General features: G+C 40.2%; 1 protein-coding gene across 3 annotated transcripts in view; it reads right to left on the bottom strand.

The window, feature by feature from the left end:
• dab1a (DAB adaptor protein 1a) overlaps nucleotides 1-13,713 on the bottom strand; it is an 81,399-nt gene that overhangs the window by 29,888 nt on the left and 37,798 nt on the right. For all 3 annotated transcript variants that reach the window (XM_040039967.1, XM_040039969.1, XM_040039970.1), the window contains exons 3-4: nucleotides 5,007-5,146; nucleotides 3,231-3,329 (exon numbers count right to left, since the gene is read on the bottom strand). In XM_040039967.1, coding sequence (XP_039895901.1) covers nucleotides 3,231-3,329; nucleotides 5,007-5,146 — 239 coding nt within the window. The remainder of the gene's footprint in view (nucleotides 1-3,230; nucleotides 3,330-5,006; nucleotides 5,147-13,713) is intronic.

Below are 13,713 nucleotides of genomic sequence, written 5' to 3'. Positions count from 1 at the left end.
ACACTGACAAGGTTTTAAGGCAACAGTGGGGAAAGATGGTTGCATACCATGTTTAAAGATGTTCGTGATAAACATCAGAGCAACAGATCTGTTTGATTTCTTAGGCACAGTCTGACCTAAAACTTGTTCTAACCCTCTGCCTTCCAATGTAAAATGGGCCAAGTTCGTTTGCACAGAATTCCAATTGGTGCTCACAACCTTCCTGGTGTTTTGCCAATGGAGCAGTTTTCTTACCGCATGCTTAAAAATGATCGAATACCAGCTTAAGTTTGGTAACATTACAAGGCTATAGGTCTATTTTCGTATTAAAACCTAAAAAGAATTTGTCACACATCAGTCAGCACATGTTCATAGATAGTTGGGATTTAATACAAATTTTGATGTCAAAAATCACATTCCTGTATCCCCTGTTTGCCACCTTCTCTCATCCTTAGTGTAAAACGATTAATGATGAAACTTGTTCATTGAAAACAAGCACTGCTTAATTCACAGCCACCCCCCCAAGGCTCATCCTATGGCCTTCTCTAATTTCAGCCCCTTTCATTCCTCTAGCCCCACAGACCAAATAATACTATAAATTGGGTAGGTCCATTCAGTGACAATATATCTGATAAGACCCAAATGAAATTTATTGAATTGTCTGGACGCCAGTTGTTTGTAGTCTTTTCTACTGGCAGAAAAGTTGATCTTTCTGATCTCTCTGAGGAGCAGCGTGCAAACTAACCATTTCAGCAATTCACTCATGCTAGTTTTTCATCTGCCTTGGTATTGTCTCCTTTCTGAGACTTGGCCAAAGGGGTTGAAGAGGGTAGTAATGCACACGTGTCTATGTATATGCACATGTGTGTGTTTTAAGAGAGAGGCTGACAAGAAGAGAGGCATGCTGGCCTGCCCTCTGTTAGATTAATGTCTCCCCTCTTATTCTCCTCCATCTCAAGCACCACCTCCCTCCATCCTGCACGACCTTCCCTACTCCAAGAGAGAGGCCATCCATCCATTCGTTCACCCATACATCCATCCGCCCATCTGGCTGACTGATGCACAGGAGGGGAATGAGACTGTCAAGATCCCTGAACCTCAGCAGAGTCATTCTCTCTTTCTTCCCGTCTCCCTCTCTCCCTCCCTCCTTTGCCATTAGGAGTGGTTGAAGGGCTGATAGTAAGGACAGCATATCTCTATAGTTAATATTAATGTGCAGAGACAGAGGACAAGGTCTCCCTGTAGAAAGCTTTACTTTGACATATGCTTACTGATTCTCCACCTATCCCTCTAACTCTGTTTCAGTCTGCTTCTGCTCCTCAATCACGCGCTTCCTCTATTTATCTTTTTCACATCCTTTTTCCCCCTCCTCCTTCCCCTTGGACTTTTCTTGCTTCTTCTCCTCCCAACTCTAGCTCTCTACTTCTGCATCTATCACTCACTTTTCTATTTAGCTCTTGTTATCCTTCAGTGTCTAAATTTTGAGCCATCAAGAAGAGAAATACGATAAGGATTATGAGTGTTATAAGAAGAGGTACAAAGGATTGAATGTGCTTGTATTCAACATGGCTGCCACGTGGGTGGTCGTTGTTTACTGAGTCTTGCCTGTCTAATACAAGGTACTTTTGAATCACTGCTGGGTACACACACATACAGTGTCAGCTCATTCCGGCTCCCGACAAAGTGTAAATCTTAGGCTTACCGTGTCAACCACTAAAGCTCGGTATGGAGCGGCGAGCTTTATATTCTATCTAAACCAGTCTACATTCACAATCAGACACACTCAGAGCCAGACAGTGAAACAGACAGCTCACGCTGCATATGTACACATCAAAAAACAGTTGCTGTATTATGTTTAAAAAATAAGCCTGGTTTTCTGCAGCTGCCAAGATGAATATAAAAACAAACATATGGAAAGAATTGCTGCAGCACAACTCAGCCAAACACCTCAAAATAACAACATTAATTCGTTGGGACAGATTTTTACACGTTTATAGAATTTAACTCTTTTCCATCATAAAGGCAATATTTGATGACTTCCTCTGGACCCCTAACGAAAACATAAACAAATATCAAAAAGGATTTGGTTTGACAACCACTGCAATATTTTCCCTGTTTTTCCAAGGGCAGACACCACCCTCATTAACTTCTGATGCAATATGAGAGAAACTTCTTTAAGGGTTACTCCGAGTAGGCTTTCAAGGGGTAAAGAGTTAACAGGGAAGTAATTCTACATTATTAGACACAGAAAACAGGGGGGAAAGGCCACTTTAGTCACCAGAGGACCCATATTCTTGGAAAGGTAGATATTATAGTTCTTGATTAAGGATACAATGACAGGTACCACAGGTTTGAGCCTAAATAACACCAATCAAATAATCCTAAACAAGCCTGGTCATTTTCCCTGATTTACAATCATATTTACTCTGCAATGGCATTTAAAGAACCCTGTGTAGGTTATAGGCATTACCTATTACCATAGATGGAATATGGTAGTCATAATTATAATAACCTGCAACTATGTTTTTGTATGCACTTCCAAGGAATCCGTTATGTGCAACGGCCTTGTTTCTACAGTAGGAGTAGTAGATTTGAGCTGGGAAGCAAGAGGAAGGAAGGTCCATTAAATTTGTTCCAATGCAAACCTCCACTAGAAGCCACTAAATCCTACACACTGGCCTTTCTATAACTACATTAATCTTCTTCTTTACTTGCGTCTGCTTCAAATATATCTACGGGTTGTGGGTACTTGCCAGTAAATTCAATATTACACTTCTTGTTTTATTGCTTTTTTGCATGGATTTAAGTAAGTCTTAGATCTTATCAGCCACTGGGAAAAACTCCTAGCAAATTAAGTGATAGAGGGAGAGTCAGGGTCAGTTAACAGACAGTAAACAGAGCTAAAAAATGAACCAGGGGATTGACTGAAAACAGTCGATGAAGTCTGGACAGATCATATCGGTTAACCAAAGAAGAAGCCATGTAAGATGGAAAATGCCTAATCCTGGGGCATAATATAAAACCAGTGTAGTTGCTGTTTGCACACAGGAAGACAATGGGACGGCCATGTTCTCTCATCTACTGAGGCCTTGTTCTCAGGGTTTCAATTAAGGCCTCCTGATTTCCCCAGGGGCCCCTCCCTCTTATGGAGATGCCTCATTAATAGATGAAACACAAGTGCACGGACACACAAACACACACACAAACACAGACCCACAAGTAAAGAGAATCAAATTTGCTTCAGAACCTACCCCTGACTTCTCATCAAAGATTTTGATCCCTCCAAAGGAAACGGTCAGGAACACCTTCTGTTTGTGTTCTCCTTTAGACCGTGCCGCTGCAGCTATTCCCTGAGGATGCACACACACAGACACACACAGAAACACAATCCATACAACCATGTCAGAAGCAGTATAGAAATGTACATGCAGTTGCCAACAACTGTCAATAAAGGTAATAACTATGTGTTTAAAAAATCAGCAATGAGTTTCATATACTGGCATCAATTTATAATCTTTAAATTATTTGTGGCAGGTTTCTCATTTATTCTCATCCAACAAACAACAGTTTACTATATTGTGTACCAGGGCACCATGCAGTCTTTCTACAAAACGACTAGGGATGATGTGAAAGGAGATCGATATCAATTACTAGTTTATTGAGAATGACAGAAATGTTATGATAGTTTTTATTTAATAATAAAAAGTTGCTTTGCTTAAAAATAGCTTGCTGCTGAATGGAACAACTTAATTTATATAACTTGTTTAAAAGGTTTGGGAACGTGCTTTTAACACAATACAACTGCTACGATGCACTCAGCATACAGTCAAACGACATACTGATTATTTATGGCTGTAAGTATATGTAAAGGTTTAAGTTTCTCTCCATTTTCACCTCGTCACCATTTGCATAGGCGAGTCACAAAAAGAAGACAGGAGAGAAGCAGGATCACAAAAACGACAGATCCCGGATAGAAAAGGGAGGAGCAGTATGAAAGAAAAGGTGGAGAGATCAGAGAAAAGGAGTTGATGGATTTTCTGTCTGAATAAATGAGGAGGAGGGAAGCTGTTTGATCAATGAGCTGTCGGTCCTCTTCTCACCCTTACGGGTCTCCGCTGGATAGAGTTTTCACTACACGTAAACAAAGCGTAAATGTAATTTTCTCAATTCAAATATCTCCTGCAATATGATTTAAAGGGAAATTAATAATGAATGAGGCACTCTTCACTCCGACAGCGTTTTCAAACTCTTTCAGCATACATTTGTAGAGACAAGATGCAAAATCTAGGTTTTGTTTAAAGATGCGACTTCTTGGGGAAAAATTTCAACATTTTTTATGTAACAGAATTTCAAAGCCTGTTTTTCATAATTCTGCAATCAATTATTTCAGAAAACAAGGTCGTTCATTAGGCCTGAATAGAAAATGGCCTATTTTTCTTCATCTTCATCCTCACTCATGTCTCTCTTTCACCTATCATCCAAATGATTCCCCTCCTATATGCCATCTCCTCGCTGCTAACTGCCCCATCTGTCTACCCCTCCCTCTAATTGTTTCTGTCCTTGCAAATGAGACATTCATCCCAATCCCCTTCTCATCCATATGGCTAACCTCCTTTACTTCCTCTTGCACTGATCATCGTCATCCCTATAAATTATAACAACCCCATTTTCTATCCTTCCTATTCAACTTCTCGCTTATAGCAATTTGCATAGAAAGACGGCAACAAACTCTATATGCATGCGCACACCGTCAAAAGCGCAGTAATGCTATGATGAACAAAACATGCATATTTAAATGTTGAACTTCAGAATATGCATGAAGCTGGCAACTGATGTCTTTTGTGGGTCACAGAACTTCATGCAGCTGCAGGCTGTAATATAACATTAATTCTGGGTGTTGACGTCCTCTGGTTTTTTTTTAATTGCTCGCAACTACCGTGGAAAGTTTGTTTTAACAGCGAGTTTAAAATGGTACAATTAATTTGTAATTTGAGACAGATCAAGAGGAGGAGAAATACTCTTCTTACCTTGAGCTTCATCATCGAGTCCTGGCAGAGTTTGTCTCCACGGGCGGCGGTAACCTCGTCCAGGCCAATGAGCTTGGCCTTGTAGCGGACGCCATCGCCCTTAAAACGCCTGATGAGAGCTGTCTCGCTGCGATCCTGCCCTGCAGACACACATACACACTCACTTTGCAGTCTACAGTACATCTTCAAGTCAAGGACCTCAATCTACCTCAGACCAGTGCTATTACCTCAGGATCATCAATCACACAAACCCCAGAATACTTCAACAGTAAAAAAAAAAATAACCCAACTATGGTATAGTTTAAAGCCACTAATGTCCAAAACTAACTCAGATCACATGCACTGAACTGTGGTATCATATGAATGATAATGGGCAGTACACTCATTGACGCTCAGTGTTTGGCAGGATTAGACGAAACTCTGACTGTTCACATCTTTGGCCATTTCTCATACAAAATAATGGTGTGACATTTCCTCCTTATCTTCCCCGTCTCCAGCAGTCCCTCGTCTCTTCTCACTTGCTACTGTGTACCAGATTGCCAGCACTGTGCGCATGTATTAGTAAGTGTCAGCGATGGCGTGCATGTGTTGACCTTGCTCTTGTCCAGGAAGTCTCTGTGTTATCTCCTCCAAACCTCTTTACACACAATACAGAGCACAGAGAGAGGGAGAGAGAACAGTTACTCATAAGGACAAACTTTTTTGTGTCATACTCTCTCATTCTTTCTTCCTCTCAGTTTCTATTTCTCTGACCTGCAGCGTGCACGCACACACCAAAAGTTGTACAGACAAACACCAGAGCATCTCTGCATGTCTCCGTGTTCTGTTTTTGAGTGTGTATATGCGAGACTTTGAGTGTGATTCTGAGAGAGAGGCATAATGATAATGCAGCATATTCAGATAATATATTGAGGCATTAGTTCTGTACTCTATAAGAGCGTGACTCTTGGAAGGTCACAGCCGGAGTGATGGAGAGGTCCCACTCCTCCTTTCGTCTTTCTTTCACACTCCCTCCATTCACACCGAGTCCCTACAGCGTTGCAGCATAAGAGAAATGTGCCCTTTTAAGACCATCACGTTACGTGCAGCTATTGAATCATTTTTGTGCAACACAAACCTCCCACGACTTCGTTTGTGTGCCCTGACGCGAAAACAAGCGAACACGAGTATTTTTTAAATCTGCATTTGAATCATTGAATCAAATGATTTAACAAGTTGGAAAGTATTTGAGGACAATTCAATATAAGGCCTCGTTATCACACGATGGTCGGTTAGCCTTTGTATTAATAACCCTGCTTTGTTAAAACCGCAAATAGAAACGTCCAAGGCTGCCACAGATTATTTTGTGAATATTAATTTGTCTAAGAAGCTTCATCCTATGGGAAGAAAAACTTGATAAACTACAAGAAAGGAAGAAAAAAAAAAACCCACTTACACCCTATTTTCCATTGATAAAAAAATAACATACACATACAGAGAGACACACTCAAAGGCTGCAGATGAACTCATACCTCTGAATCATTGAACAGACACACTCAGTCACACTGCTACTTGGAGTAAATCACGACTGTCTGTCTCATAGTCCTAAGAGACAAAAGAGCCGAAGAATATCAGTCCTTATTTTGGGGAGAGTAAGAGAGAGCAGCTCTCTCTACTGTGTCACGTCTCAGCATATCTGAGATCAAAGTAAGTGACTAAACCTCTGCAGGACTGTGTTGTTCAACAAGGAGATGTTCATTTTGGAGACATTTAAATATTGCCTTCATTAAATATGAAACGATGCTGTAAAACGAGCGCGCGCGCACACACACACTCATATAAGTATGTTGACAATAATACTCTGGTAGTGTGATGGCAACCCCCAGATTTCCACACCCACTAGTTCCACATCATCTCTTCTCACTGTGACAATGACATGAAACATACTGCATGAGCTGTCTGTCAGGAAACATTCACAAAAAAAATCGCTCCAGATCTCAAAAAGTGTCAAAAACCTTTCTTCACTGTGCAACAAACTAACAACTCTCTGAAGCTGAGGTTTGATTAATACAATTATTTTTTTAGAGGGGAAAAAATAACAAACAGTGAAATAAAACACATTCTTTTTACTACAGCACTAATTACTTGATCACAACTGCCCCACGAACAAACAATAAGATTTATTTTCAATTCAGCGAATAAACTGAATAATATTCAAACACTGCAACTTTTACAGACTGACATGCTCTAACAAGGCCCGACACCCTTGTACTTGTTTGTGTCGTGATTCTGGTCACAGTTTCAGATTTTTAACACCTCTAATCCAAACCTTCAATTCCAGTAAGCAAAAGCGTTTGCACTGGTAGGAAACCAAGTTCACCAGGCTGAATGTGAAATCCATAAAGCGCAATTTAGAAAACATCCACAATATTCCCACTTCATGGCATGTTCACAAAAATCACTGAATCCTAAAAAAATGTAGCATGTGTGTTCCTGACAGAGAAAGTGGGGTCAAGTTCAAGAATATAAAAGAAAAAGGTGGCACTGCAGCAAAAGCTCGAGTTTAAGTATTCCTCTATGTAATCTCTAAGTAGATTTAATGAAGAGCCGGAACAAGCTCATAGTGAATATTAAGATGATTTAGCCAATTTTAAAGCCCTTAAAGGAAAAATAAAAAGGGGTTCAGATGAGTTTTATATCATACAATTAGAGCAACTTTATTCATTTAATTATAAACCAAATAAACTTGATTTTAATGTTTCATTGAGAGGATTAGTGAAAAACACAATTTGGTATTTTATCTTAATTTAGACTGTTTTGTCAGATACTGTATAATTTGATTGTACTTTTTATGCCCTTCTGAGGATCCATTTGTTCATTGTTATAGCAGTCCACACTGTGTAGGACTTCATCTGTGTGTATTTATATGTACGAGAGTTAAATAACACTGGTTGTGTCCAGATGACTCTGTCTCACTGGAACAGTGATTTTCATTTGAGTTTGACATTTAAGACATGCTTGCTCCATCTGCACCCATCACCATTACTGCTGCTATACTTAGCTCACAATGAAAGGACGAGTGAGAGAGTGAGATAGACAGAGAGTGAGAGTGAGAGAGAGAGAGAGAGTGAGAGAGAGAGAAGTTGAAATAAAGTCAAGATGGGAAAAAAGAAAGGAAAAGGTAGAGAGGGTCCAAGGTTACCACTCCTGCTGAGTGGTTTATAATATTACCTTTTGGGAGCATGTTCCATGAAAGACCTCCCTCTGTGTGTGTGTGTGTGTGTGTGCCTGTCTGTGTGTGTGTGTGTGTGTGTGTGTGTGTGTCAGTCAGTGGGGGAAGCATTCAGTCTGCTGTAATTAAATGTCCGCTGTTTCTGTGACCCTGCTGAGCTTCAAACACAACTAATGAAAGAATCTTCCATTTCATCTGTCACGGCTGCTCCACAGACACACAAACGCAAACTCGTGTGCCTGCCTCACACTCGCACACAAAGCACTTGCAGACTCACGCTCACACGCATCCCACCTACCATACCATAACACTAATGAAAGAATCTTTTGGAACATCAATCACGGCTGCTCCGCAGGTCAACAAACACACAAAAACATGCAATCTTTTCTCGGATCTGTGCAAACTACACTGCAGTGCTACGCTGCTATCGCAATATCTGGAATTCAAGTTTTTACGCTACAGTCAAGCGCTGCGTATCGAGTGTACGTGTGTGTTTGCGGTAGCACTTGGTATGCAGGGTTTGTTCATAACTGTCTGTCTGAAGCAACAAGCAGAGAGGGAGGGAAGGACATAAAGCGAAGAGCAAAGGATGGAAAAACGTGATGGATGGATGAATGAGCGAAGCCTCCATTGGATAAATGTCAGTCAGGATTAGAGCGATATGACAGGCAGAACCTCCCTGACTCACACACACACACACACAAACTTTCACATGTGATAGATGGCAGGTGACTGCTGGTACAGTGCGTCTAGCCCTTCAGGAAAGCCCCTAGCATCGCCCCTGGCAACTGTAACCTTTCGCCTCCTGTGCGCCCGTCCATCCCCGTCTTCCCCCTTTTCGCCTCTTCTCCCAACCCTTCTTAGTCTCTGCGTAATTCCACCTCTTTACATGGGTGACATATTGAAATCTTATTTACTTAAATATTTGCCAATGTCTTTCTTCCTGGCAAATCAGGTTATTACTGATTTTTTTGTAGTTTTGGCTGTCACTCATTTCAATTATGATGACATTTTACTTACCAGAGCGACTGTCTGGATTTAGAAATCATAGCTAGAATGAAGTCTGACAGGTCCAAGACAACACGGATCATCTACTGTAATAACAACACCATATAAACCCAATGCAATGCACCAAAATCATGATACTGAATCCTCATCAGACAAACTGTGCGCAATCAAAGCTTCTTAAGTGCGCACGGTCTAGGTGGACCACAGCCAGATTACCTGTGGGTTTGTTTACAAGTTGCCTAACTGTCTGTCTTCTAGGTACTTCTCACTTTATCAAGCTGTATCAAATGTATGTTAGACTTACAGATTGATGCAGATACATTCTCATGTATCCAGGCCTGTCACAGATGTATGCAGGGCTCTCCTCAGCAGTGCAGATTTTCATTCAAAAACATTCTGATCATCCAGGCTTAAGGCTGGCAATGAGTGTATAGGTTTTAAGTGTAAGGCCAATAAGGCATAACAGTCTAGTTCATTAATTTCATTAGACGTTAGAGACAGAGGCTATTAGTTTGAGACCACTGAGTAAGAATATGGGAGAGATGCGGCACCTCAATAGCAAAGAAAAGTGAACTCAAGACTTTATTTGATTTCTCGCTGTAAGAGGAGGTTTTTTTGGGCATCATGTCATCTGATATTCCTCGGAAATTAATTAGCTACACAAATGTTGTTGCCACTATCACCCATTTACTTTCATAAGGCCAGCATTGTTTGCAGTGGCTGGTAAAGTGTGGAGCTTGATTCACTGTGCTCCAGATGAAGAAGCACCCAGAGGCTCTTAACTGCAGCTGGGATGGTTCCCAACAAACACTCAACAGCACATGAGGGAACCCGGCAGTTACTCTCCAATTAATCCTGCTTCTAAACCCTGCCGCTGAATGTCTGTGTGCGTTTGTGTCAACACGTGTGGGGTTTTGTGCTTTCCTTACCTATCAGAGACTTGTTCAGATGAAGCGCTCACTCATACCCAATCTCAGACAGACTCTTTTAAATCCACAAAACAGTATGTGCCAAGAAAACAACAAGTTTCCCCTTCAGCTCCATGCTTAATTTTGGCAGATTGATTTGGCACACAAAAGCTCACACTTGACTGAGTATGCACATAAGCGCACGCTACAAAAACACAACCATAGTAGCTGAAGTGAAATAGCTAGCAGCTGTAAAATGAGACGATGAAGCACTGCGGCCACTCAATCAAATAAATGAGCGCTGCGCTTTTGCTCATGTACGTTTTTCGGTCCTATTTCCAACACGACTGCGGCTGTGTCTGCCAAATGAAGTTGCTTCTTTGAACCGTTCGTGTTGCGAATGATCTTGATAGGACTGATTTGTGTAATCAGTGTGACTAACTTAGCATCCATTCTTGAAGAGAGCTGCTGCTCACCTGTTGACTATGAACCACAATCATGAAAGGAGATTTCAGAGGGAGCAAATAAGATTAAACAGGTAGAGCGGTGTCTCCCCCCTTTTCTCTGAATTCCTTTTTTCAGGGTCCGTTTTGTGCTTCCTTTCCCCCACTCTCACCTCTCTCCCACCCACCTGGATGACAGGGACGCAGTCAGAGACCTGAGCTCCCTGCGCATGTGTGTTGCTGCACATGTGTCCTGAGGCATCCAGCCATCCTCGCTGGCAGAAAACACAGAACAAATTAGAGCTGAAAAATAAGTTAGGGACAGACGGAGCACATTGCCCATTACCATCTCACAGGCACTCACACAGTCAGACACTCACACCTTCTGTCAAGGTGACTTTTGGAAAAGCAAACAGAAAAAAAGTTTTGACTCGATTGTATGGTGACAGTTGGGAAAGACACATGAGACCTTCAGATAAAATCTTATTTTTATGGCACACTTTATAGACACATTTATGGTAAGTTTACTTATTTAATTTTTGAAGATCATTTAAATCTGCTGTATTTACTTCTGTAGGGGTTGGTATAATGAGGTAATCCCATATTTCCCCTATCATCATTTCTATAACATGAAACATAATATTGCTAAATTTATCAAAATTATTAGACCACAAATTGTTTTTTTGTTTTTTTTAGAAATCTATCAAAAGCAACTAAATTCACTCAATTGGATTTATATTTTACCTATATTTGAACCAAGACACTGGACTTCTCTGAGAAGTCTAGTAGAACATTCAGCCGCATATGTTTCAGTTTTTCTATTTAAGAATTCAAGTAAATTACTGCAATTTTGCATCTTATTAAAAATAAATAATGATGTGCTTTGCAATTTTTCAGCTTTTTTTGTAAAACAGTAAATCTGAAATAACATAGATAAAAAAACAAAAACTATATTGATGGCAGCTTTGACATAAGCATTTCATTGGTAGTTGTCTAATGACTTCTACTGACTAGTGTCTTTTGACTGCTTGCTGTTGCTATAAATAAAAAAGGATTATTTATTAACTAGAAAATACTTCTGTAAAATATTATTTTGAAACCATAGTTCTTAATTCTATCACACAGTGTTTGGGTTGTTAAGAAGTGTTTTCTTTTATTTGAGCGCACTGTCCTTGGATTAAAATGTTTTTTTATTTGCTTGTTTTTTTAGACCATTGAGCTTTTTATAAAGTCACATTGTAAATGCATCTACCTGACTACAGTTGATTATATCATCTCAAGATGAGTGAAATCAACAGAATGAGAGAGACGTGGAAGGAAGAGTTGAGTTGCATACAGGAGTATCAACTATTAGCCGTGATGTCCTTCAAATCTCAGGACTGTCTTTCAAATTTATAAAAAAAATATTTTTATAAATTTGCTCTCATGTGATGTCTCTTGTTTTTGTCATCTCTTATTGTTTTCTAATTAATGGTGTGTTATTTATTCTCTTTTCTTGAGAAATTCTTTTTGTGCCAATTTGTGTTTTCGATTTTTCAGGACAATGGTTTTTTTGTTTTGGTTTTTTTTTACGTATTAACTTCTTTAACATTACTCAGTTTTAATTCAGTTTATTATCTCTCACTTTCTGTTTGGATGTAGTAATCTGTCAAAGCACTTTGTAAACCCGATTTCAAAAGGTGTTATGTAAATATTTTATTTTACTTTATTTAGAAATACTATCTGGACATTATATGATCAGGAAAAATGGACAGGCCCTGACATCACCTCATCTACTGGGACTGTCCCAGCTTGACTTTGTTTCCTACCGGAAACTATGGTATGCTCAGTTTTTACACTCGCTTGCTACTAAAGCAAAAATCCAGGAAAGCTTTTAATACACTAAAAAATAGCAAAAGCAGCACTGGTCTCGCCTCTATGTTCACAATCCTGTCAGGGATGATTGCATGCTTACTGACAAACCTGTGTTTTAGGTTCTTTGTAATCCTAAAAAAGCATTTAACTCTATGTACTTACTATGCTGATTAGAAGTTCTCACAGATCTTCCTTACCGTTCATTTTCACCTCAACCTTCTCTATTTTCTCCCTGTTATGAATTAATATGATACCTAAACTAACATGAGGCTATGAGTCTTTTTCCTTCCCATATCTCAATCTCTTTTCCCAACTATCCAAGCAGTCCTGTGTATATCTAGAAATCTTGGTAGTCAAGCTCTTTTCTCTCTCTGGCAGTAATTAGAAGGTAATTGTTCTCGCAAGCAAAGGGGAACATGGGGAACCTGAAAATGTGCATGAGTGTGTGTGTATGTAACTGTGTCTGTGAACATGCATGTGCATGTATGTTTTCTGATATCTGTGTATCAGGGGTTGGTGTGTGTAAACATGCAGCTAGCATCCTGTCATGTGAGATGTTGAAGCTGTTCCACCCACAGAGTGCTTTAACGAATGCACCTCAGCAGCCGCTAATACACAAGCAGTCGATTCCACGAGTGCAGAAATGTTCACATCCTGCTGCAGAAGAACAGGTAGCTCTCCAAAGTCCTGCACTATGAGCCTCCACAAAATACCTCCTGTTATCAGAAGAAATAGAGAAGGCACCACTTACTTTTTTGTCATTGTTGTTCCCCTTGTCCCTTTCGTGAAAACACAGACACAGGTAGGGATGGGTATTGAAAACCGGTTCTTGTTGAGAACCCGTTCCCACTGTTTCAATTCCTTGGAATTGTTTGCCATTTTTGCAAACGATTCCCTTATCGATTCCAGTCGCCCCAAATGACGTCACCACGTTGTGGAGCATCATTTACCTGGCAGGGCGCCTAAGCGGCTTAAACGCTCAAAAGTTTGGTTATACTTTACGAGAACGGATGACTACAGGGCAACTTGCAATACTTGCAAAGTAGAGATTTCATTTAAGGGAGGAAACACTACGAATATGCAAAAGCATTTGCTCACAAAACACGCGATGACCTTAAATGAATGTCATGTTTTTAATTCCGCTCCGGACTCGTGAATCTCAACCCAGCAGCAGCGGTAACGTTTGCACGTCCTCTCCCGTCAATGCGGCAGGTAAATAATCAACTAACAGTGCATATTATGTTAGTGCGATCTGCCTTATTACAAAACCTGCCATTACTGTG

The sequence above is a fragment of the Simochromis diagramma genome, unplaced genomic scaffold, assembly GCF_900408965.1.
Source record: "Simochromis diagramma unplaced genomic scaffold, fSimDia1.1 OVJJ01000026.1, whole genome shotgun sequence".
Taxonomy (NCBI): domain Eukaryota; kingdom Metazoa; phylum Chordata; class Actinopteri; order Cichliformes; family Cichlidae; genus Simochromis; species Simochromis diagramma.
This window is presented reverse-complemented; position numbering and strand designations above follow the sequence as displayed.